Source organism: Vidua macroura, chromosome 8, assembly GCF_024509145.1.
Source record: "Vidua macroura isolate BioBank_ID:100142 chromosome 8, ASM2450914v1, whole genome shotgun sequence".
Taxonomy (NCBI): Eukaryota; Metazoa; Chordata; class Aves; order Passeriformes; family Viduidae; genus Vidua; species Vidua macroura.
In genome coordinates this window covers 33,021,253-33,046,277 of record NC_071578.1, presented here as the reverse complement: position 1 = coordinate 33,046,277, position 25,025 = coordinate 33,021,253, and the positions used below count along the sequence as shown (strand labels likewise).

The window sequence follows — 25,025 nt, the reverse complement described above, 5'->3', positions numbered from 1 at the left end:
TACTCTTATTCCCAGTTACTGAGACAAGAATAGCTCTCTGGAGTTATATTTAAAATTCCCTGAAGGAACATCCAAAGTGGGCTTTATCCAGAGCCAAAACAAACAGCTAATGCATGGTTATCAGCTATTAATGGCACTGGAGTCCAAACAAGCCCCAGACCTTACCCAAAGGTCTGAGCTTTCCTCTCCTGCTCTGCTCCTCGGAGCGAGTTATGAAGAGATGCATTTGTTCCCTTGCAGGTTTTAGGATTTGAAGGCATTATCCAGCATTTCATCCTTCAGGAAGTGCCCTGTGCTGGGGATTGTTCCTGCTCCAGGAGCTTTGGCACTGAAAGCCCTCAGGGAGGACCCTCCACCTTGCCTTGGCACCAAGAATTTCACTGTGCTTGCAAAAGTAGCTTTGCCAAAGGGTGTGGGCTTCAGGCTGCTGGTTGAGGGATTAAATAATCATCCTGAAAGTTCTGCTTCCTACCTCTGGTTCTTAGATGGGAACTTAGGAGCTGACAACCATTCATAACCCTGGGAAGGGTTATGCTGGGGAAGGGAGGAGTGCCAGGAAAGGGGTTTGGACTGCTGTCTCTTGATGAGGCTCATTTTGGTGTCACTGAAGGCTTTGTGGTTCTCAGCTGACAGTTTGGAACCTCTGGATGTGTGGCCAGGCCACAGGAGATGAGTTCTGCAGACACTTCAACGTAAGGAGGACATGGAACTGTTGGAGCAACTCCTGAAATTGCTGAGGGAACTGGAGCACCTCCCCTCTGGAGCCAGGCTGGGAGAACTGGGACTGTGAGAAGGGTGTGTGGAGACTTCACAGCTCCTTCCAGGGTGTGAAGGGACAAAAGAAAGCTGGACAGGGACCCTGCATCAATTACTGGGGTGACAGGACACAGGGAATGGGTTCAGACTGACACAGGGGGAATTCAGGTTCCATAGACAGAATAAGCTCTTCCCTGTGAGCGTGGGGAGGCCCAGAGAAGCTGTGGCTGCCCCTCGATCCCTGGGAGTGTCCAAGGCCAGGCTGGACAGGGCTTGGAGCAGCCTGGGATAGTGGAAGGTGTTTGGGACAGCCCAAAGAGGGTGGAAAGAGGTGATTTTAAGGTCCTTTCTAACCCAAACCACTCTGGGATTCTATTCCAGAGCAGAGCTGAATGTGTGTTTTAGTCTTTCCTACTCTTTGAACTACACAAGGGCTTAAAACAGAGTTAGAAGCTCTGCAAAGGTGAGCTTTGACAAAAAGCTTCCCCAGCCCTGCTGGAAACTCACAGCCTTTGCTTTTTGTGCCACTTGGAATGGACACCCCCTTTGGAAAGAGATATACATCTGGAGACAGCTTAAAAAAAAAAAAAAATCTGTCTTAACACTTCTTGCCATCCTACTGGATGGTTTCTGGAAAGCTGGAGTAGGCACAATCCTTGGCTGTGTTATCCCTTTTTAAGGAAAGGTTTTCTATTTTTTTTTTCTTTTTCCATGGTCACGTTTTGTCGAAGTAAACACTTTTAAACATTCCACGGTGTGGATTTTAAACAGTTGTTGTAGGGATTGGCTGCATTCTTGTATCCCTCCTCAGATTTGGGGCCAGAGGCTGCACTGTTTTGTTCCATACTTCTTATCTCTGAAATCAGCTTAATTCCTTGGGCAGAGATAAGGAAGGTCCCAAAAAGTAGTGCTTTTGGGCATGAAGTTATACAAATAATTTGGATTTTTACAGCAGTGGTGACCCAGCTCAAAAAGGTGCCACTGGTTGTAGTAGCTTTGAGCTGGATTTATTGTATGAGTAAGAAATTCTCCTCTCCCAGGACCCTGTGTTTTTACTTCTGTAAACTTGAACTCTCTGCTTGGTCAAGTGTCTGTGGATGTTTCCCTCCTAAATACAGAGGTTTAGGTTATTAGTAGTATTTGTTAATTCCTGATGGGGAAACTCCAGAGAAAATACTCCTCCCCATTAGTACTGGCATATTGAAAAATTTTGCTCAAAGTTTCAAGGTGGAAACAGCTAAAGAAATGGTCTTGCTTCGTTTTGTCACTCCAAAGTGTGTTTTTTCTTCAACTTTTTTTTTTTTTTTTTTTCCCCAGGCATCTTTCAGCTTGTCCAACTAGTATATTGCTTTTCGTTTTCCTTACTTGTAGTTTCAAATGGTTTTGCTGCAAACCTGTGGTGGTGAACACCCTACAATTCAGAATTGTAACTAATCTTTAAATTTAACCCTTAATTTCTTCTATTTTTCCTGACCCAACTCTGTTTAATCTGCTGCCAGCAGCAGATTCCCTGGGGGATGATTCCTGGGTAGCTCCCCTTGACCCTCATGTTCCTGCAGACTCCAAACTCGGGCTGCACCATGACAGGGTGTGGTGGGAGGGCTTTGGTTTCTGGAAGCATCCCTGGAGGGGTCTGTCAGAAGTTTTTCCATCTGCTCCTAAATTCTTCCTTTAAAAGCCAGCAAGTGGCATTGAAATGAGCCCTTTTGGGATGAAGAATATCTTTGTGTTCTAATATTTATTGTACATGCTATAAACCCAGCGTAGGGAACGTGGCTTTTGTTGCTCTGAGGGAAGAGCCTGGGACAAGCATTTCTTGTGTTCCTTGGAAAATAGGAATTCCTGTCAGGATAAAAACAGGCTGTGCTGCAGGGTTGGGTATTTTACTGCAGGCATTGCAAAGCATCACAGAAAGGATAGGGCTGGAAGTGACCTCCAAGCCCATCCAGTGCCACCCCTGTCATGGCAGGGGCACCTCCGACTGTCCCAGGTGGCTCCAAGCCCTGTCCAGCCTGGCCTTGGGCACTGCCAGGGATCCAGGGGCAGCCACAGCTGCTCTGGGCACCCTGTGCCAGGGCCTGCCCATCCTCCCAGGGAACAATTCCTTCCCAATATCCCATCCATCCCTGCCCTCTGGCAGTGGGAAGCCATTCCCAGTGTCCTGTCCCTCCATCCCTTGTCCCCAGTCCCTCTCCAGCTCTCCTGAAGCCCCTTTAGGCTCTGGAAGGGGCTCTGAGCTCTCCCTGGAGCCTTCTCCTCTCCAGGTGAATAATCCCAGCTCTTCCAGCAGAGCTGCTCCATCCCTCTGCTCATCCTGGTGCCTCCCCTGGGCTCTCTCCAGCAGCTCCAGGTCCCTCCTGTGCTGGCCCCAGGGCTGGGGAAGCTCTGCAGGTAGGATCTCACCTGGGCAGAGGGGCAGGATCCCCCCCTCAAGCTCCCTACCCTGCTGGGGATGCGTCTCAGAGGTTTTATTTCCCATCTGCTACAAACCAGTATTTTTATCTATCTCCTGCCTGTGTGCCAGTGGATGCTCATAGCAAGGTTTGAAATTCAGCATTTTATGGCCCCTGCAAACCTTTAACATAAGGCTTTCCACAGCTCAACACAGCTTCTGTGCAGAGCCCCTGTTTGCTGGGACAAAAAACTAAATTTCTTTGGCTTGTTGGGGATGCTGCTGGCTGGCTCTGGTCGGGCTGGGGGAGCATAGCAGCCCAGTACAGCACTGGGAGGGGGGAATGGACAGCCCCTGTGTGCTTTGCTCCTCAGAGACAGCACAACCAGGTTTTTATGCATTACGGGTATTTGTAGGCAACTTGTTAAGGTTCTTTTTGCATGACTTCTGCAAATTCGAATGCAATTAGCTTCTTCCTCATGTTGCCTTATTAATTACTGTGATGGACCTAAACTGATTTGGGACAGGATGTATCGCAGAGGATTGTGCCCTCTTTTTAAACTCTTCATCAAGTCTCCAGCACATTTGGTCATTAATCTTTCAGGAAAACAGGGATGGCTTGGTGCCAGGCTGCTTGCTCTGGAGAGGAAAGATGGCAATAACTGCTTTTTACTCTGAGTGACCCTTGGAAGGCAGAGACATCCACTCCAGTGCTAAGTAAATATTCATGGAAATCCTCCTCCTTCAGACAGGATCATTTGGAAACAGTCCTGCTGCCTTACAAATATTGCAGGTTATTTTGTTTGTGCATTGTTCCTATTAGAAACCTGAACCAGGAAGCACAGAAGAAATGCTCTTGGAAAATAAGAACAGCTGTATCTTGTTTAAAGCACTTACTCACCATGGCAGGAGTGTGATTTGTTTTTTTTTTAACCATTTAAAATACTTTTTATTCTGTATTACTGGGTAGATTCTTGCATTCACATGTGTGGAAATAATGGTGATGATTAAGGCATAGGGTGGTTTGGAGAAGCATTTGTTATTTGAATAATTTTTTTTTATTATTTGAATAATTGGGAACTAGGAGTTAATTCATGTGCTCTGAGGTTTGTGTGTTTCTGGGCTGGTAGCAAGGTGGGGATTGGGCACAGGCTGGACTTGATGGTCTGGGAGGGTTTGTCCCACCTGGGATTGTACATAAGAATAAACACAACAGAAAAAAGCCTGTTCATTTGAAATGGCACTTGTGAATTACAGGGAAAGAAAAGATAATAATAATAGTAATAATAATTATACAATGTGGAAGTTGCTGAAAGCCTGGCATGTGTGAGCATGTGGGACTGGCAAGCCACAGTGCATGAATGATTTTTCTGAATTATTAAGAGTGATGACTATTCTCTCACAGAGAACAATTGAGGAGTTCTGCTTGGAGCTCTGATGTTGTATTTTTAGGGCCAACTCATTTTCAAATATGCCAAACTCTGCTTTTTTTTCTTACTCCATTCTAAAAGATGCATGGAATATTTCCTGCTTGGAAGGGTTTGGGACTCCCAAACTATGGAGGGTGGTTTAGTCTGTGGTGACAGGGGTGGAAAGAGATGATTTTTAAGGTTTTTTCCAACCCAAAGCAGCCTGGGATTCTATGAAATACTCTCATAAATAAGCAGCTGCCTTGCAAAGGTGGTTTTGTTCCTCCAGCCAGTGCTGTTTAAGGGCAGCTGGAGGTGCTTTTCTCACAGGCTTTGTAGTCCAACTCTCATCTTAACCAATTATCCCTACCAATAAAGCCTATTTTGCTCACATTTAAGCATGACTGAGTTATTATCCAGCCCTTTCCTTGTGGGTATTTAATTTTAGGATGCTCAGATGTGGCAGAGATGAAGCTGTGTTTCATTGATGACCCAGCCAATGTGTTTTCCTTCATGATAATGTATTTTATGGGGTGGTTAAAAGGGTTTGGATGACTTGAGGGCTTCTGAGCTTGCTCTGATGTTCTTGTGTTGAGGACAGAGAATCAGGTGGTTCAGATGTTCTCTTACACATTGAGATCATATTATTTTCTTGTTAATATAATATTGATAATATATTAAGCTCTTGAATTCCCAGAATTTGTTCACATTGGGTCTGTTTTGGTGCTTCTCCCCCAACTAGAACCATAAAGATTGAAAAAGACCTTTAAGCTCATTGAATCCAACCAAGTTTTTCTGTTCCTTTGCTGTTGTTTGGACCAAATTTTCCAGCTCCTCCTCAAATCCTTTCCTGTGTTCAATTCCATCAAGGAGAGCATTGTTTTGTGCTGAGGGAAGTTTGACTTGGGCCAGGAATTCCTCACAGTCTTTTTGGGTCTTTTGACTTTTGCAGGAACTCCACTTGAAATCCTGACTCTATCAAGGAGAAATGAAACAAATTTGGAGCCTTGAAATGAAATAAATGCCTGGAATTGGAATGCCGGTCGACATGATGAACACAAAAGCTTTAATTAGGCTTTAATTAGGCTTTCTTTAGTGGCCAGTTGGGTAACACCAATGTTGTTAGGAGGATTTGGGGTGCCTGACAGAAGAGCAGGCAGGAGCTGAATCGAGGCACAGCAGGGAAAGTATCATCTGGCAAATCGAGGAAATGGGGCTATGCAGCACCTGGTCAGCCTTACAGATCCCCAGCTTTGCTGAAAGGAAGACATGGCCTGGGTGCAGCTTTACCTGGGGGTCCTTATTTGCACACAGGAGGGACTGGGCTGCCAGCCAGGGATTGGTGTGAAGGCAGATCCTGACTCTCAAGAATGGTTCTGTGGTGCCCCGAGCCTACCTCGTCTTTGGCAGCCTGGTCCTGTCCCCTCCTGCCCTTCAGCAGGGTCACTTCTGGTGGCCTCTGGTGTCCAGTGGAATGAGCTGTGTTGAAATAACCTCCAAACTGTCAAAGGAATAAAAAGAATCTTAAACATCACTGAGCTGGCAGTGTGGTAGGTGGAACCCTGAGCTGCCTCTAACCCTGTGTAAGGACCATGGTGTCCCCAAGGCTGGGCTGGCTTGGTGTCAGATTAAGCTCTTGTTGGATTTAGAGATGGGGTAACTGAGAAGTGTTTTAAAAAACTTTTATTCTGTTTTCAGTCTTAGGAGAAGGGTCAGACAGTACAGATGTCATAATTCATGTTATTACAATCAGAAGCCAACTATTTTTTAATTGTAATCCACTATAAGTGTTTATAATTATAATACACTAGAATACATTTTTTACAGTTCTATTTCTCCAAAGTATCCAGTCTTATCTGCAAGGCCCTCATTAGAAACTTTTTTTTAGTTCCATTTCTCTTTCAGCAATGTCTGTCCTGTTCCATGGCATTTCTAAGTCAGCAGTTCTTATCTCAAGGTTTGCATACAGATGCACACTGTGTGAACCTTCTGTCAGGCTTTGAGAATTCTCTACAAATCCATTTCCCACAGTTTGGGTCTCCCCAAGTCCACTTTGACTTTTTTTTTTTTTCAAGGAGACACAACCCATTAAAGTGTTTGTCTTTGAAAACTTTGCTTCATATTCATCTTTCCAACACCTAAAATCCCTCCTGGCTGCTCAGGCTCTGCAGGGAGTGCTGGCTGTGAACAGTCCAGCCCCCAGGCTGAGGAGCTGTTCTCCAGCCTGGAGGTGTTTTAGGAGCTTTGGTTTGGGTCTAGATCAGGATTTAACATTCTCACTTTTCCACCTGCACAAGTGGATTTAGGGATTTTGTGCCAAATGCCTCCTGTAGTGATTATAATATAAATACTCATAGAATCTGTGCAGTGTCACCCTTTGGTGTGCTCCAGTTTGTGTAATTAATAGAAAATACAATAAGCCAAGTGATAAATCCGTTACCTTCTTGCTTGTACTTCCTTTCAGTTTTGTGTATGGAAGCTATTCCAAGTAGCTGTGTTATTGTAGATGTGAAACTTGTCGCTAAAAGAGGATTTTGCAACTCCACAAAATCTATTTTTGTAGCAATGCTGGATGTATCTAAAGCTTATTTACAAAAAATAATTGCAAGCTTGCATCTCTGTAATTTTTTTCTTTGACTTATCCGCACATTTTTAGGGAAAATACTGATATTTTGTTTGAAATTTGTTTGTGCCCCAGGTCCAAGGAGTTAATAAAGGAAGCGATCCTTGACAATGACTTCATGAAGAACCTGGAATTGTCCCAGATCCAGGAGATTGTGGATTGTATGTACCCCGTGGAGTATGGCAAGGACAGCTGCATCATCAAGGAGGGAGATGTGGGTTCCCTGGTCTACGTCATGGAAGGTAGGGTTGGGAAAGATCTTATTTACTTTTTTTTTTTCTTTAACACTTAGAGACAAAACTTTTCGTGGGAAAAACGGTTTCAGAGAAAGAGGTTGTCTAAATATAGTTGCTTAAAAATTGTGTGGACTGCTTTTGCCTGGAAAATTCTGCCTGGATTTGTGTGCCTGCCTGGCTAAAGAAAGGAGGTGAAATCTGTGAACCCTGCACTGGACTAAACCTCCCCTAAGCAGAGTTCCTGTGCTTGGAGGCAATGGTTTGCTGGATCAATGAGGATTTAAACAGAAGGAAGGGTGGTGTGGAGATGGGAATGGCTGTGGGACAGGAAGAAGGTGCTCACAGCCTCCTCCCAGGTGGAAATGTGGGTACAGCACATGGGGCTCTCCACAGGAGCTGTGCTTGGGAGGATGGAAAATGGTGTTGGTGCATCCTGGGCACAAAGGAAGAGCAGCCCCTGTGCTCCTGCACATCTGCTTGGTCACAGGATGTGCTGGGGTTCCTCATTCAGCTTTGTGAAAATCTTCTAGCAGATGTTGCCAGTGCTCTGCCTCTCTAAAACCCCAGCTCCTTGTGTTTGGTGTTGTTCTTCTTTCTGGGTTATCTCACTCTCCATGTGTCAGACTGGGCATATTCTGTGTATATTTGTGCTTTTTATTGTTAAGGAAGTGCACGCAGCTGTCAGAGTTACTGAGCTGGATCAAACCTTGTGTGCATCCAGAGTGGCTGATCCTGAGGTCTGAGGGAAATATATCCCTGTTTTCCTTCCTGCTGTGTTTTGGTACCACAATAGATAAAAGCTTATCAAATTCTTCTTGCTCCTCACCAGAACTATCTGGTGGACTCAAACATTTTGGCCATCTATATTTTCACTTGTCCATCTATATTTTAATATCTTAAATTGTTCTTTTAAACAAAAATCTTTCCAAGGCAGTAAGCCATCCTTTAAACAAGCTTTCCTGCCAAATTCCTCATGCGTATAGCTGCAAATACTCCTTGCTGGTTTCCCAAAACAACTTGAAGCTTCTGTCCTTTTAAGGTTAAGTCCTTTCTCAAGGCACAGGTTTAATTCCTCTGGTTTTTCATAGTTTTGAATTTTGCACATTGAAATGGTTTTTCTGTGAATTATGTGTTTCCACCCCCAGCACTGCATGGAAAGATTCAAGGTTTGCATGGAAAGGTTTAAGGTTTTCAGTTCTTCTCTGAATACAGAGACTATTTTGAGGTCCAGAATCTGTTCTGTTGATGATAAAAAACTGCTTTAAAATAATCCTTGAATAGTATTTTCTTCCTAGTGAAAACGTGGAGGATTTGCCCTGTGCAGTTCTGTGCTGGCTTCCCAAATTCCCCCCACACCAGAGGTTTGCTCATGGGGTTTTTGCTGCCTGGCTGCTTTTGGGATGCTGTGTTCAATGCTGTCCCATGGAAAAAAGCCCTAAGAACAGGACATGTTGGAATCAGGGTGTATTTATCTCCTGCTCAGCCCCTTCCCACTCCCTGGAGAGGATTTTGGGGGGGAATTAGGGGCAGAAGTGTTTCCAGCATGGGTTGGGGCATTGACCACTGCTTGCTATTCAGATAACCCTTTACTGCTGATAGATTTTATCATATTTATGGTTTTTATTTAGCAGATGGCCATGTGGTGATGAGTGTGCAACAAATGTGTGTCAAACCCAAATTTTGGGGTTTTTTGGGCACTTGAGGTTTTCCATGTTCTCCTGGCAGCCCTGTGTTTGTGAGGGCATGACTTGGCTCTTCCCTTGGCTTTGTAACTTAATTTAAGATTATTTAGATAGCTCCCTAAATATGCATAATGCTTTGCAAACCCAATTATGGAGAGTTTATAGTCTGTGTTTAGACATACTGCAATGAGTGATGATGAAGTCATGGAAATGGGAGAGGACATTATCAAATAGGTTGGGCCATGGTTATGAGAGCTCATGTTGGTTTATCATTCTGTGTCCTCTCAATTGTTAACACAATAAATCCAAATAAAAACTCTGTTCTTTGCAAAACTCTACTGGAGAGACCCATCTTTCGAGTATTACTGAGAGGTGTTTTCTCAAAAATCAAATAAATGCTGTCCTCCTTCCATTAATTCCTTTTCCCTTCCTTGCCTGGGCTCTTGCTCTTTGAGCTGGTAGTGACAAAAACCAGAGATTTGAGTCAGGAGCTGAAGTAGAAATTTCTCAGCAAGCAGAATCCTGAATTTAGGGCTTCTTTGCTTTTAGTAAGTCTAATAAGCCTTTCTTTCTTTCTTTCTTTCTTTTTTTTTTTTTTTTTTTTTTTTTTTTTTTTTTTTTTTAATTTTTTTTTTTTTTTTTTGTATTCTAGAGTGACTTTAGCCACAGTCTGTGTCTTACTGGCCAGATTACCACCTCTAGGGATAGGCCCTAGAGGGCCTAGGGATAGGCACAGGCCCCACCACATCCTATTCTTCAAAACACTTTATTTCTCTGGCTTCACCCTGCTTGTGCTATTCCTTCAGCCCTCTGAGAACACCCCTTGATTTCCTCGTGTTCAAAAAGTAGCAAGAAACCTCCTCAACTTTTCCGTATTAACTAATAGGGGTCAAGATATTCCCTGAACCTTGAGCAACACTAAAAAATTTCCCTTACAGCTGTGCTTTGAAGGTGGGAAGGAATGTATTTGTGATGTGACAAGTACCCATCGGGGGCTGAAATTGCTGGCAGCATTAAACATCCCTGCTGTGCCCACTTACAGCAGGAATATTCCTGCAGGTTGTGAGACTGGGAATGAAAAAAAGGGGCAAGAGTGATGCTCTGCCTTAAACTACTCCACACTGGAACTCTCAGCTCTGCAGGGAAAACAATTGTGAGAGGAAAATAAATTTATTTATTGCATATAATCCCTTTCCTGGGAGAAAGTTTGCTGCTCTGAGAGGGGTTCAATGGATTATTTGTCTTCAAACTGAGGGTTTTTAGAGCCAAAAAAAGTTTTTGTAAATTAACCTCCATTTTTTTTTAATTGAGGGGGAAAAACCCGAAACATTTCCCTGGATGTGTTTAAAAACAGACTGGATGTGGCACTGGGTGCCAGGGTTTAGCTGAAGTGTTGGGGCTGGGTTGGGCTCAATGATCTTGGAGGTCTCTTCCAACCCAGTGATTCTGTGAATCCTGAGAATTTTCCAATTTGCAGGTTTGTTTGCTGACTTTGCAACATTCCTAAAATTTTGCTGAAAGCACTTAAAAATGTGGCAGCCTGGAGAGGTGTTTTCAGAGAGCTCCACCTCAGATCTGGGTGGTACTGACAGGCTGGAGCTGTGTGTGGGTGCTGATTAGGGCAGGAAGATCCTGTGGAGAAATCAGGTGGCGAGGTCCAGGTTTGAGGCTCTCCTGTGAATAAATGGATATTTTTAGAATAAAATTTAAAGTAGAATAGAGTTTTTTTAGGTTTTTGAGACACTTTAGTCATAGGTATAAAGAGTCCTCCCTTAGGGTTGGTGCCATTCCCATAGAACATGGAAGAAATAATTCAGTGACACAGGAGGAAGGGGGAATTCCTTGGATTAACTCTTCTGTGGCTCATGGTTTTGTATTGGCAGTGGGTGCTGCATGTGAATTCTGAGGCTGCAGCTCTGCACACACCTGGAGATCCTGAGGGAAGAAAAATCCCCTGTGTGCTCCTGCTTCTACAGGCATAGAGAGGGAAGAAGCAGCTTTTTGAGAACCAGCCCCTCTTTTAGTAATTTTCCCTCTCCTCTTAAATTTCCTTTTATTTTTGTCTTCAGTTGTGGGGATTTGCCTTTTATTTTCAAAGGTGACTTTGTCTCTTGCTTCCTTCTTGGTAGCTCCCTCAAAGGAAGGATCTAACTGTGATTTCCCATGGGAATATGGGTATCTGGGAGTCTTGGGAAGCAGTGTGTTCCTAGAAACTGTGTGGGATGTGCTGGGACATGGAGCTGGGGGTTGATAAGGGACCACAAGCAAGGTCTGTGTGGCTGTTTGAAGTACAGAGACAAATTAGAGTCCTTCCATGGGGTGACATGCTCCTCTGGGAGGCTCAGGGGTTTTTCCTGTTGAATCCAAAGCAAAGCAGGCGCATGGATGTTGTCTGTGTTCCCCCAGGCATCACCTCAGTGCCTGCACAGCCTCTGCCCCAAGGATTCATGCTCAGTGTGTTGGCACTGCCACTTCTCACTTCCCACATCTCCGTTTTCCCTTCTTGTTGGCTTTTCCCACCTGGGCAGTTCCCTGCTTTGCCCCCAGGGTCACTGCAGGCTCTCAGGTGCTCTGTGCAGTCATCCCCAGTGCTGAGTTCAGTCTTTGTGTCACCTCCCTCTGGCCATTCTCTCCTCTCTTTTCACGGATCTGATTTAACAGGACTAATTCCCTTGGAGTGTCCTGTGGGTCAGATCCTCTTTCTCACAGGGAAAGGGCTTGGTGGGACTGATACATTAAAATGAACGAATTGTGGAGAACAGAGTTTGGATTTTGGATTTAAGAATTTGGATTTAAAGAGCATAAATGATCCAAGGGATGGAGCAGTTCTGCTGGGAGGAAAGGCTGGGAGAGCTGGGGGTGTTCACCTGAAAAAGGCTCCAGGGAGACCTCAGAGTTCATTCCTATGCCTAAAGGGGCTCCAGGAGAGCTGGAGAGGGATTTGGGACAAGGGATGGAGGGACAGGACACAGGGAATGGCTTCCACTGCCAGAGGGCAGGGATGGATGGGATATTGGGAACTAGGAATTGTTCCCTGGGAGAGTGGGCAGGCCCTGGATAGGTTTGGCTGTGCTCTGTGTGTGCAGAGATGCTCTGGGATCTCACCTAGAGAGATGGAGCTGAACAGCTGCAGGTGGGATTTTCCTGGCTGCACATTGTGGTTCGTCCTGTGTGCCCAAATACTGCCCTTGCTAGGCTTCCTCTGGGAAATTCCTTCCTCTCTGGTGGGAAGTTTTGAGTGTTTTTTCCAAGTATATTCCTGATAACATTGCTAATTCCCACCTCTCTGCATCTCCCAGGGGCACTGTGGAAGGTGATGATAACAGCATCCATTGCAGTCAGGGCTTTTCCAACACAATCAAGGCTGTTCTGCTTCCAGGACTTGTTCTGCCTCTCAGAGCAGATGTTTGGGGCCCTACCTGAGCCTCTGAACCTCCTCTGGAGGGGTCTGGATCTGCTGTCCCAAGCAGATGTCCAAGACAGCATCTCACTGCACAGGTGCTGGCTCTGGAGATTGGGGAGCATTCACTCAGTGTCTGGAGGAGCTCGGTGTCTGGTTTGAAAAGCCAGGTGTCTGCTGAGGAAGGCAGGAGTCTCCCTTGAAATGGAGAATGTAAACCCCCCTCCCTCCAAATTATTATAATTTTGAAATTAAGGGGGTCTCAGGTAAAGATATGGGAATAGGAATAACAGTTATTTACTAGGAAAATTAAAATACAAAAGTACAAAAAAAAACAAAAAAAACCAACAAAACCACACCAGAGCCCGAGCAGGCCCTGGCACCCTGTGGGTCAGGGTGGTGGCAGCAGTCCCATTCCATGGTGGCTCAGCCCTCCTGCAGTGACAGCTGTGCTTCTGCTGGAGTAGGGATCCTGGACAAGGCTGGAGTTTTCCTCTGAAGCTCCAGGGCTGCTGGAGATGGGCCTGGGCTTCCTCTGGGAATGCAGTGGGGAAGAAAGCTGCTCCTCTGGGAATGCAGTGGGCAAAGGCTGCTGTGGTGTTCCCAAGGTCAGATTGTATCCAGGTAGGAATGCTTGGCTCCTCCCTGTGAGCAGAGCATCTCCCCATGGGATGATGGAATTTTATCAGCCATGCAGGGACACTCAATGGCCATGAACAGAAGGTAATTAATAATTAATGGCCCATTAACAGCAGATATCTCCTGGAGGGAGGATTGGTTGTGGAAGAGATAAAGAAAACCTGCCCCATGAAGAGAACTGCCCCACCTCTGACAGAGGCAACGGAATACACAGCCCCATTTCTAAACTCAGACACTTAGTGTGGCAAGGAATCAATTAGAAATGATGGCAATGTGGGAATTTCTGAACAGCCTGCCAATAAATCACTGTTCTCCAAGGAGCCTGCCTTTCCCAGGACTTCCCATAGGGTTTGGGAAAATGTCCTGTGGCAGCAGCTTCTTCCTTGCTCTCCTGTTTCATGCTTTCATCTACTTTTGTACTGTTCACTTTTGTTTACTTCATCCTGGTATTGCAGGGTTGGGCTGGAGTCAGACCAGTCTGGCCTTGGGCACTTCCAGGGATCCAGGGACAGCCACAGCTGCTCTGGGCACCCTGTGCCAGGGCCTGCCCACCCTCCCAGGGACAATTCCTTCCCAATATCCCATCCATCCCTGCCCTCTGGCATGTTTTTTTCCTCTGCAGGCTTCATGGGTTTCCTGCCTCTTGGAGAAATTGGGGTGTCCTGCCATACCCGGGGCAATGGAATGCAAATCTTCCACTGTTATCAGCTTGTTATTTTAATTTTACAGTGTCTTAATAATTAACTCTTCCAACAGTATTATTTACCCATATTAGTGATGGGGAATTAAACATTTCTTTTACTTATTTCATGAAATGTTCATGAGATGAAATAGGATATGAAAGGATGGTTTGGCTTGTGACAGATATGGTTTGATATTCTGGATACAGCAGTTATTTTTTAAAGCTGCAGAACTAAACCTTAGCACTTAAAATACAATAAGAAATAATGGTGAAGTCATCCTTTTCAGCAAGGAAAACCTAACCTTTGGTTACCTAAGCCAATATTTGGTAGGGAGGAGAAGAAAATGGAATCCAAGCTGGGACTGATAACTTCAGACTTCCCAAAATGTGAAGGTGTTGCCGGACCAGCAGAGGAGAGGAGGGACTGGAGGGTATTTGATGATTTATACAGATATAAATCCACCAAAGAGCGAAGTCTGGTGTCTCTGTCTTCAGCCAGCCCCTGCTGCCAGCACAAAATCTTGTTGGAATTGGATGAGAGGGGCCTGCTGGCAGGTTCTTCTGCAGGGCTGTAGAAGTTTGAGTGTCGAGCTGACCTGAGAATTCCTTTCATTTTCCCAGTGAATGCCTGGCTTTCTTTGGGATCTGCTCCTATTCACAGTGATTTACTCCTCTTGCCATTCCTCTAATCATTACCTGAGCCTCTCTGAGTCTTTCTGCAGTGTGGTATTGACACAAAACTGGGGCAGCCTTGGCAAAAGCTGAAAGAATTCATTGCTGGGGAGGAGAACTCAGAGTTTATCAAACAGATAAATCATTCTGTAAATGCTTTCCTACAACCTGCTTCATCCCCAGGCAGCCAGATATCCATCTTCCCCTCTCCAGGGAAAACAGTGGATAGGTGTAACCTCTTCCAAAACAGTTCTCACTGCATGACAAATGTAATTATAATGGATTTCCCCCCCACATAAGATCATAGCTGATGTGCCATTTATTTCTGTACTGCTCAGCAGTTATTTGAAGGCTGCTTTGTGGTGAAGGTTTTTTTTTTTTTTTTTTTTTTTTTTTTTTTTTTTTTTTTTTTTTTTTACCAAAGAAATTGGGGAGATAAAGCCTCATTCATTTTATTAATAATAGCAGCTGGAAAGGGAGACACAAATGCCTTTCTTGTCCCCCCTGCTGTTCTGTGACTTCCTTTTGTTGCGGCTCCCACATGTGAAATGTGAAATAAACGGACTTTTCAGCCCAGCAGTGAACATAGAGGAGCCTGGATTCTGACCTTTGGCTGTGCCCCTTCAACTCCAGGGCTCTGTAACTCAGGCTGTGTGTGCAGATAGAAAAATACCAGTGTTAGAATCCAAACTATCATTAAAGGACCAGTAAGGGGAAGGCTCCCTTTGGGTGGGCTCCACTGGCTTTGGATTCCTTGTTTGCTTGGAAAACTCATCTACAAAAATAATCAGACCATGGGAGCTCCGTGCCCTTTGTTCCTGCTCTTGGTTGTGGGGAGACAGCTCAAAATCACCAATTTTGGGAAGGGGAAGGAGAGAGAAGCTGGGTCAGAACTGTACAAATACAGAATAGCCTGAGCTGGAAGGGATCCTATCAGGATCAGCTCCTGCTTCTTCTGGAATCCTGCAGAGTTTCCTGCAGAAGCTCATCCCAAAGAGTTGCTGAGTAGTGACTTCATCATTGCTATTCCAGGCAGGAATGGGTGAAATGGGGGAAACCATTCCTCTTGGTCCCAGGGAACTTTTCCATGTTCCTTAAACACTTCATCTTGGTTGAACATCTCTTCACCCCAGGGGAAGCTCATGAGAACATTTCCTGCGTTTTCTTTTTCTTTTCCTTTTTTTTTTTTTTTTTTTCTGGGAAAAACCTCCTGTGGATTTTTGTGGCCAAGGCTTTGTGCAGCCCATAAGTTTGACAGAGACAGGTTTGAGAATAAACCCAAACAAAAGGATAAAACTAGGAGGGGTGGGGGGAGATGTTTGCATTGCATTATTTGGCAAAGTTTTCTGATTTTTCCTGTGCTTTGATGTGCAGGGGTCCTGATCTGCAACTTCTTTGCAGCCCTGGCAGATGGGTTTGGGGGAAAAATGAAAATTCTGCTCTCAGGAAACAAATCAAAATGTCAGATCAATGTTTGCACTGTATTTATCTAAAATAATGGAAATTACAGTGTATCCTAGCAGCTGCTGCTCTCGCACATCCAGGCACAGATGATAATTAAATGCAATCAGAACATGTTGGATTTAAGATGGAAAAACTAATAAAAATAAGATGTTCGCCATCCTTGTGTTAAATATTTTCATAACGTCTCAGTTCTGACTGCAAAAGCTATTTTGTGGAGCTACCAGAAGATGAAATAACAGTGGGTGAGCTTTCTCATATTCTAAATAGCAGCAGCAGCTGGGATTTGAGATGCTGCAGATCTGGAAAAGCAATAATCCTGGGATGGTTCTGCAGCCCCATCCTTCCAGAGGAGCTCCACAAGGGACTCTTTATCACTGCTGAAACTCTAGAAACTCTTATCTTGGAGTAGGAGGTAACTTGAAGTCATTTTCTGCCTGGACTGTGGGACTACTTTTTTTATTTTTAGTAGTAGTGATGTATAACTTCACAGGCTTCCTAAAGTTAATTGTATTTTTTGTTGCTTGTTGTTTTTCTTCTCCCAGCTCTTTCTTCTCATTACATTTTTGGGGGGATGGAGAGGTCCAGGAGCTTTTGTTTATAACTGTGTGAAATCTGACTGAAATAAGGAGGTTTTTTCCCCCCAGAGTTTTCAGCCCAAAACCCTGTGTTCTTTTGCCCTGTTCTCTTGTGACAGTTATTCCACTCAGAAAAGGGAAGCCCAGTTGTAATGTGGATTAAAGATGTGCAGTGGGGAGTGAGGAACTGCTATGGCAAAGCCCTGCTGCCTTTGGGATCATGGGACAAGTCAGGGGGGAAGGGACATCTGGTGCCACATCCCTGCTCCAGCAGGGTCATCCCAGAGCACCTGGCACAGGAAATGAAAATGGTGAATAACTTAGGAATTTACTGCAGGAGTCCCTGCAAAAAATGTTCCTAAGGATTATGGAACCACTTGTGCCCCTAAACCTGTAACCCATGGTGGTGGTGGGGGGGGAAAGAGGTGAGCTTTAAAGTTCCTCCCAACCCAAAGTTTAGGATTGATTTGGCAGAAGTAAGATGGAAGACTGACATCACTGCTGAAATTTAAGTTTTCCAGTGATCCCTGGAGGTTTGTAGTAACCCATGGGGTAAAAACTCCACAGTGGCTGAGGAAAATCCCCAAGTGTCAGGTCCCAGGATAGAATTTTTTTAGAGCCAGTTGATCAATGTGCCCTGAAATGAGGACCAGCTCCAGAGATCTCCATTTAACACTGCACTCCAGGGTTTAGATTTGGACTGAATAAATCCATGGAAGATCTGGGGTTTTTTTTAAGCAAAGGATGTTCTTGTTCCTGGTTGGTACAAGATAAGAGAAGGTGATGTCCTTGGGAATGTTCATCTGGAGGGAACAAGTGGACCTGCTGCATGATGAATGAAAAGAAAGGAAGTTTATTTTCTGCTTTCCACCAGCAGCCTCTGCTTATTATAATTTGTCAGCTCTCTCCAGGACATTGTTTTCCTTCTTGGAAAAACCAGGCCTTTTTCACAGACCCCACTTGGCTGAGCATATTTAACACTGCAGAACATATTTAACACTGCAGAACTTACTTTGCTCATCATTGCTGCTGGGATGATCATTTATTTCCTGCTCTTGTGCTCTGTCGGCTGGAACAAAAACCATTTGGGTTTCCTCAGGAGCTTTGGGGTGGTGGCTGGGAAGATCAAGGGGATGGGGAGTGCTGAGAAGGCCCAACAGTTTTTTGTGCTGCTTTGCCTTTTAAATTTTAATGGTAATCTCAGTTTTCTGTCTTTGGTAAAATAAATCCTAGATGCCAGAATGGTTTGGGCTGGGAGGGACCTTAAAGAACATCTCATTCCCTGCCATGGGCAGGGACACCTTCCACTGTCCCAGGTTGCTCCAACCTGCCCTTGAACACTTCCAGGGAAGCCTCTGATTTAGCTGACAGAAAAAGCAGGTTTGGAACTCTTTATTTCTCTTCCTGGTCTACAGATTTGCTTCCCAGTTCCACAGCTGGGTGATTTCCATGTGTTAGCATTCCGAGCCAGGTCCTTGGGTGACACAAACCAGCACAGCCCCATCTGTCACCGAGCTGCTGTCTCCATGCTCTGTTTAACGTCGTTATTTACCAGAGGAAGATGAGCAGTAAGTGAAACCTTTCCTTCGTGCTCTGGCCTCAAACAAGGCAGGCTGAAAAAGAGAATGAGAGCTGGGGCCAAAGCAGAACATAAAATCTCACAGTAAATGAAAGCTGATGGGAGGCAATGGAGTGTGGAATGGGATATGGATTTTGGGACTTCCACTGAGGACTGATCAGTTCTGATCAGGCCAAGGCACGAATGAGTGTGGGAAGGGAACTCAAAGGGACACCTTCCACTGTCCCAGGTGGCTCCAAGCCCTGTCCAACCTGGCCTTGGGCACTGCCAGGGATCCAGGGGCAGCCACAGCTGCTCTGGGCACCCTGTGCCAGGGCCTGCCCACTCTCCCAGGGAACAATTCTTTCCCAATATCCCATCCATCCCTGCCCTCTGGCAGTGGGAAGCCATTCCCCCTTGTCACTCCATCCCTTGTACAGAGTCTCTCCATGTTTCCTACAGCTCCTTTAGGCACTGGAAGGTCACAATTGGGTCACCCCAAAGCTTCTCCAGGTGAACGATTCCAGCTCTCCCAGCCTTTCCTCCCAACAGAGCTGCTCCATCCCTCTGCTCATCCTGGTGCCTCCCCTGGGCTCTCTCCAGCAGCTCCAGGTCCCTCCTGTGCTGGCCCCATGGAAAGGATAAACCCCATTCCTTTGGGCTACTGACATCTAAACAGGTTAAGGGTTAAAAACTCTTGCTGGGCTTTTGTTCCCCCTGAGTAAGTGATGAAAATGATCTGTTTCCTAATACAGTTTTAATTTTCTGAACCCAGTCAGAATTGGCACTCAGGAGGCGTTTCCAGAGCTGTGCATTGTGCTGCAGCGCACAGCAAAAAGAGGTGCTGGAGATTTATTTCCCTGTCTGGAGATGAGTTATAAGTACATTCACCACATTATGCAGATCAGCTGTCAGACTGTGGGATATCTGCATCAGGAATAGCTCTGATGCCAGAATAGAAATCAGGGAGTATTCACTCCAATATTACAAATTAGTGATTTTAAGAGCTCCATAAGGAGTGGAAAGATTCACAGTTTTTCAAAGCTCAGATTAAACAAGTTAATGCAGTGACAGTGCTGTGGGAGTGATGAACATCAGTATTAGGATTTCTCAGAGTCCTGTCAGACTGATTTGGATTGTCCAGTGTTTATTCAGGGTATTATTCCCCATCATGGGGAGGTCCTTGCACAGGTTGCCAGAGAAGTTGTGGATTCCCAATCCCTGGGAGTGTCCAAGGCCAGTCTGGACAAAGCTTTAAAGCTCATCCAGTTCCACCTCCTGCCATGGGCAGGTGGCTTTGTATTGTGGAGAAGGGGAATAGGGAATGGAAATATGCCAGGGTGAGGGGTTTTCCACCATCTGGGAATTAGGAGTCACCAGCAGACCCAAACAGACAAGTCCTAAGAGCAAAAAGGTTGTGTTCTTTTAGGTTTTTTTTCCCCCCAGTAGTGAAAGACAAGATGCAGATTTGACATAAACAATTCCTAAGGAAATGTAGACAGTTTTACATTTCAATTATGATTCCCTTCCTAAGGGAATGTGTAATTTTATTAATTTGAGGTAGCTATTTCCTTCCATGGCATTTGTTCTGTCAGCTTTGCTATGTGCAGGATATTTGGAATATATCCCTGGTGGCCTGTGAGACCTTGTGCTCGCTCATCCCTGCATTCCCTTCCTGATCCCTGGAAAGATTTGAAGCATGGAAAAGGTACTCTTTAAAGAACCAGAAGGGTTCACTGAATCTTGGTGTGCACTAAGAGCTACCATGTTTCTTCTCAAAGAAATGCTTTCCCAACATCCCCGCTCTGGTTCAGCCTAGTGATTACCACAAAGACCTGGCCAGAACAGGTTGGGAGCAGCTGCAAACGGAACTGTTCAACATCACAGATTCATATCAGGCTCTAATGAGGCAAAAATTAGCTCTCCCCATGGCAGATGATTGCTAATGTGCTGGAATATTGCTGCTGCTGCTGCCTCCAGCCTGCTTGGAATTCTAACATCATCCCCTCACACAGGCAGCACTGGGAGCTGGGAGCATGCCCTGCTTCTTGTGGAGCTCAAGTTCTTCAGGCCATCAAAGTTGAGCAGAAAAAAGAGAGCTAGGTTTGTTAAATGACTGAGTTTTCCCCAAATCAGGCACTGCTGCCTTGTGTCACAGGCTCCAGTGGTTCAATCCAATTTCCTGAGTGCTTTTACAGGGAATTGCAACTTCCCTGTTCCCAGTGGTGAGCTGGCCACAAATGTTTGCTGGGATGCCTTGGTGTTGCCTGGAGGAATGGACACCAGAGCTCCTCCTCAGGGCTTTCCATCACAAAAACAGCCTGAGAACTGGTCTGTGCTGGGAGAAAACAATGCCTAAATTTATTATCTGGTGAAGAAATGAAACTTTAACAATTAGATTGTTAATGAAGATGATTAAAGCAAAGTGTCTCAGCTTTTTCCTTGCTTGTTCTGTGGTGGGAAGGGATGTTCAGGTAGAACATCTGGCTGGGAAAGCCTCAAGTCATCCAACAGGGAAGCTGAGTGATTTTTCCTCCAGCTCATATTGGATAGGGCTAAAAGTCCCAGTCATGGGGAGTCTGGAGAGTTTCTGATGGAGTATTGAGAACACTTCCACCCCTCTGGCCTCCGTGGCTGACTAATGGCACCATGAAAAACCAAAAGGAAATAATTAGGACACAAGGGATCTTCCTGATAAGTGGGAATATAAACACTGTGCTTCTGTTACACTCTTGGACAGAAATGGTTCACTGTGTTCTTTTTTAACAGAACTTTCCCCCTTCAGTGCATGGCTTGGGATTAAAACTTTGTCCTTTCCAGAGCTAAGGGCCATTTCTTGAAGCACAAGAAGTGCTTGCAGCTTGTGTTTGCTGTGGGAAGTTCAGCTCAGGAGGGACTCTGCCAGTTAAAAATATTGATAATGGAGCTACTATCAAGGCTAAGTGCATTTGAAAATCCAAATGTGCCAGGCTGCTGTCCTGGAGAAAATCTAGGTGGAAGCATCTCCAGCCCGACCATCACTGGGCACTTTCTTCTCTGGCTACATGATCTCTAGGTGTCTTTGAAAAGATCTGTCTTTTTCCTCTGCAGCCTTCCTGATTGACCTCCTGATCACAATTCCCCAAATTCCACAAATCATTCAGTCCTTCCTGTGTGGTTTGTCTTGATCTCAAGATACATCCCAAATCTCTTTATGTGATCAGGGATTGCTTTGTTAAACCCTTTCCCCATACAATAACTCAAGTACTGCTGGTGGAAATGAAATTATTTTAGCTGACAAAATGAGGGTTTTTTTGTGGTCTTTACAAAAGTTAGACCTAATTCTTACAGGGGAAGAGCAGCCAGATTCTGTTGTTGACAAGCTTTAACAAAGGTCTTGCAGGAGGCTTTTTTTCCCCAATCCTTCCAATTTTCTTCCTTCTGTCATTGTTACAAGTCACCCCCTGAGCTGTTGTTGCTAAGCTGCCCTAAGAATTTGCATTCCCAGGCAGTCTGAAACTCTCCTAATTTCAAGAATAACCTCAGCAAGAAGCAATTCCATAACCTAAAACGTGGGCTGCAAACAGCCACTGGTGTGTTTGGCCTATTATTCGTGCCAGGGAACAACTCCTTGGGCTGCTGTGCAATCCAGAGGAATCTGTTTTAGAGGATGTGTGGAATTCTCCCCTCAGCTCCCCTGTGCAGGTTAATAACCTCAAAAATGGTTCTGTTTCACAGCCAACACTGCCAAGGCTCCCAGGGAGGTGAGGGGAGGCAAATGCTGGCCTCAGGAAAAGGCAGTTTAGGTTTGTCTTTCAAAAGAGATCAATTCCTGCACTGTGGGAACCTGGGGAATGGAGTAACAGCTTGTGGGATTTGTGTCTCACTGAATGGGAAAAAATGATCAGCAAACAGATAAAGCTGTTGAGGAAAAGCAGCACAGACAGAAAGAGTTTTATTGAGTGCTGGAATGGAATGGCAGAGTGCTTGTGCTAATAAAGTCATCTTACCTGCTTGGGGCAGAAACGAAGGCAGGGCTTGGAGGAGGAGAAATTCCCTGTTAGAGGAAGCATGGGAATGGAGTCTGTGCTCCGTGTGGACACCCAGCCTTGGGATGAGCTGTAAACCTGCCCAAACCATGGAGTAAACCCTGAGCAGGGTGAAAGAGGAGTACTCAGTGATGTGAACAAGCCAGCATTACCTTGGCAAGCAGGTTGAGGCTGAGTCTGACAGGATTTGGCAGAGTGACAAAATCTGAGGGATTCTCTTTTTTTTTGTGGGTCTCCCCAACACTCTCAGCCTGGAAAAGCACAGCACATTCCTAAAGAGCTGGGTTTCACCTCCAAAGGTACAAAACAAACCCCAATTGTCCTGGCTGGGAAGAGACAATTATTTTTAGAAGCCCTCAGGTTCCATGCAGACATTAATTATGAATTAATCTGCTCAGGTGATCAGTATTCAAAGCAGCTGTTCCCAGCAGGTTGCACACCAACAATTAGGCAGTGGCTCCCTTTGTTGAATATTCCTAAGTGAATCCATATTGGGCAGTTCCATAATCATCAGTAATCCAGGGAAAAACCATCCTGTTTGTTTTGGTGTGCTTTACTGGCCAAACCCTACGGAAGGGACCAGTGGCTAAAGGCTTTATTGTACTTCCAAGTCTGATTTGCTTGGAAACAAATCCCATTTTCTGCTCTGGACTTACACTCCATTATCTTGGCTTCCTTTTCTGTGTGAGGGACTGTGGGCCAGGTGGTGTTTGTAGGACATTTGGGTGCTGGAACACACCTCTGACAGCGTCCTGCTTTTCACCTTCATCCTTCCTTCCCAATCCATTCCCTCATGGCTCTGCACCTGCTGGGTCTCACCAGGGGTGTAACTCCTGAGGAGATGCAGGTTCTGGTTTTCCTTAGCACACAAGCAGATGCCAACATCTGCCTCCCTTTTTGGATACACCAATATTTCACATGATTGCTGTTCCAAGCTCGGGGACATCACTCAGCACGTCATTTATTTTGGACCCAGTCTGCTATCCCCTCCTCAGATGAATTACATTTGCCCACAGGATTCCCTTTTCCCTCAGCCTGAAAACATTTCTGTCATTCTTGATCTGTTTCATAATTTTCAGTGGGTCATGAAACAACCCTTTCATTTAGTGGGAGAAAATACAGGTGCAGAAAGACATTTTCTCTTCTCCCAGCTATTTGGAGATGATACAAGCTTTGAAAATATTGGCAGGCTTAAAAATGCCTCTATCTTTCATGTGTAGGAAAGAAAACCTGTCTGTGACCTTTTAAGTACCTTTGTTTACTTTTTGGAAGGTACTTCAAAGAAAAAGCAAGATTTAAGAGGAATTTGCTATTTAATGGGTCGATAAAGTATCCGGTAAGGTGAGACTGCTGCTTTCCCAGCCCAAAATAAATCACGGCACACACCAGCCTTGCACCTGAAAAGCTCTGGAGAGCAGCTATGAAAAAATATGTCTTGGTGGGTGATTGTTTTGGGCCGTCTGGTGACGTCCCCAAGTCATGACTGTGTCCTTTCAAGCATGGCAGCCACGTCACTGCTGTGATTCATCCCAGAGCCTCCAATGTTTCTGGCTAACATGGGCATGGCTTGTTTTCCCGACATCAGGGTAATTTGTAGAGGTGTTTAATAGCTGATTCAGTTCTGATTTGGCAGCAATTGCAGCCTTTCAGACGTTCAGGATTGCTGGGTTTGTGTCCTTTCAACAAAAAAACGCCGTGAACAAAACCAACCCCCCAAAACTTGTGGCAAGAGTGTTTATGAGCTGTTGTTTTTAAATGGATCAGTGCATTGAATGTGGTCTAGCAGAAAATCTGTGCTTTGCTTGTGTGTGACGGAGATAAAGCAGTCAGGCATTATTGGGCTGTTTATTATGGGTTTGTTTTTCTGGAAGATGCTCATTTTCAGCTTCTCAGAAACCACGGGCTCCTCTCCTGCATATTAACTGAAACCGAGTGGATTTTTGCTGCCAGCAGGGAGGCTGCTGAGCTGCCTGCAGGTCTGGGGGGAGAGACGGCAAACATCTCATCCTTGTGGAGATCACTTTGGCTGGAGGTCCTTGAGGAAGGCAGATGAAGCTGAGATCATGTTTGTACAGCGAAATCCTTATCCTCTTTCTTCTTTATTGCTCTTAAATACCCATGACTTTGGAAGCATCATTTGGAGAAATACTTGGCTACTGATCTGGACATGAGGCAAGAAGGTCAACATTCCTGCCAAACAGCTTCCCAGCATCCCTCAAAAAGGGAGGAGCTGGTGTTTCCTGCAGCACTTTGGATGTGTGTCCTGTCTGGAGAGCTTGATGGCATCTCCAGGCCGTGCTGGGTGGCTCTGGGGAAGGACTGGGGCAGCACAGTTGCACATCCCAGACACAGAGAACTCACTGCCCCTGGATCCCTGGCAGTGCCCAAGGCCAGGTTGGACAGGGCTTGGAGCAACCTGGGATAGTGAAAGGTGTCCCTGCCATGGCAGGGCTGGGAACACGATGGACTTTGAAATCTCTTCCAACCCAAACCATTCTGGGATTTTCTCCTACTTGTATCATTCTGTACCAGGTTGGTAAAAAGTGACTGGAATTTGGAAGGATGAGTGTCAGGAATGCATTTGGGGCAAACAGCCTGAGTACAGTCAGAAGTCAACAGAGTTGGTGTGCCGAGTTCATCTGCAGTTCTGGGCAGCTGGAAAACCTTGGCTTTGCCAGGAATGAAATTCACACTTTTGTACAGGAGCAGAGCAAGGAGTTCTCTGATCTTGCTGAGTGTGCCAAATTCTATTTTAACTTCCCTCTGAGTTATCCCAAGTGCTGATGGAACCAGGCGTTGTCACCCAAAGTCATGGGACACTTGTGCCAGATGCCTTTGCTGCACTCAGGGACAAGTGTGGGTTTTGGATCATCCTCACACTGCTGTGAATAACACCTCCTGTGTTAAAT

At 45.3% G+C, this 25,025-nt stretch overlaps 1 protein-coding gene across 2 annotated transcripts in view; it reads left to right on the top strand.

Annotated features, from left to right (window-relative positions):
• PRKG1 (protein kinase cGMP-dependent 1) overlaps positions 1-25,025 on the top strand; it is a 384,810-nt gene that overhangs the window by 58,529 nt on the left and 301,256 nt on the right. For both annotated transcript variants that reach the window (XM_053983678.1, XM_053983677.1), the window contains exon 2: positions 7,256-7,422. In XM_053983678.1, the coding sequence (XP_053839653.1) occupies positions 7,256-7,422 (167 nt within the window). The remainder of the gene's footprint in view (positions 1-7,255; positions 7,423-25,025) is intronic.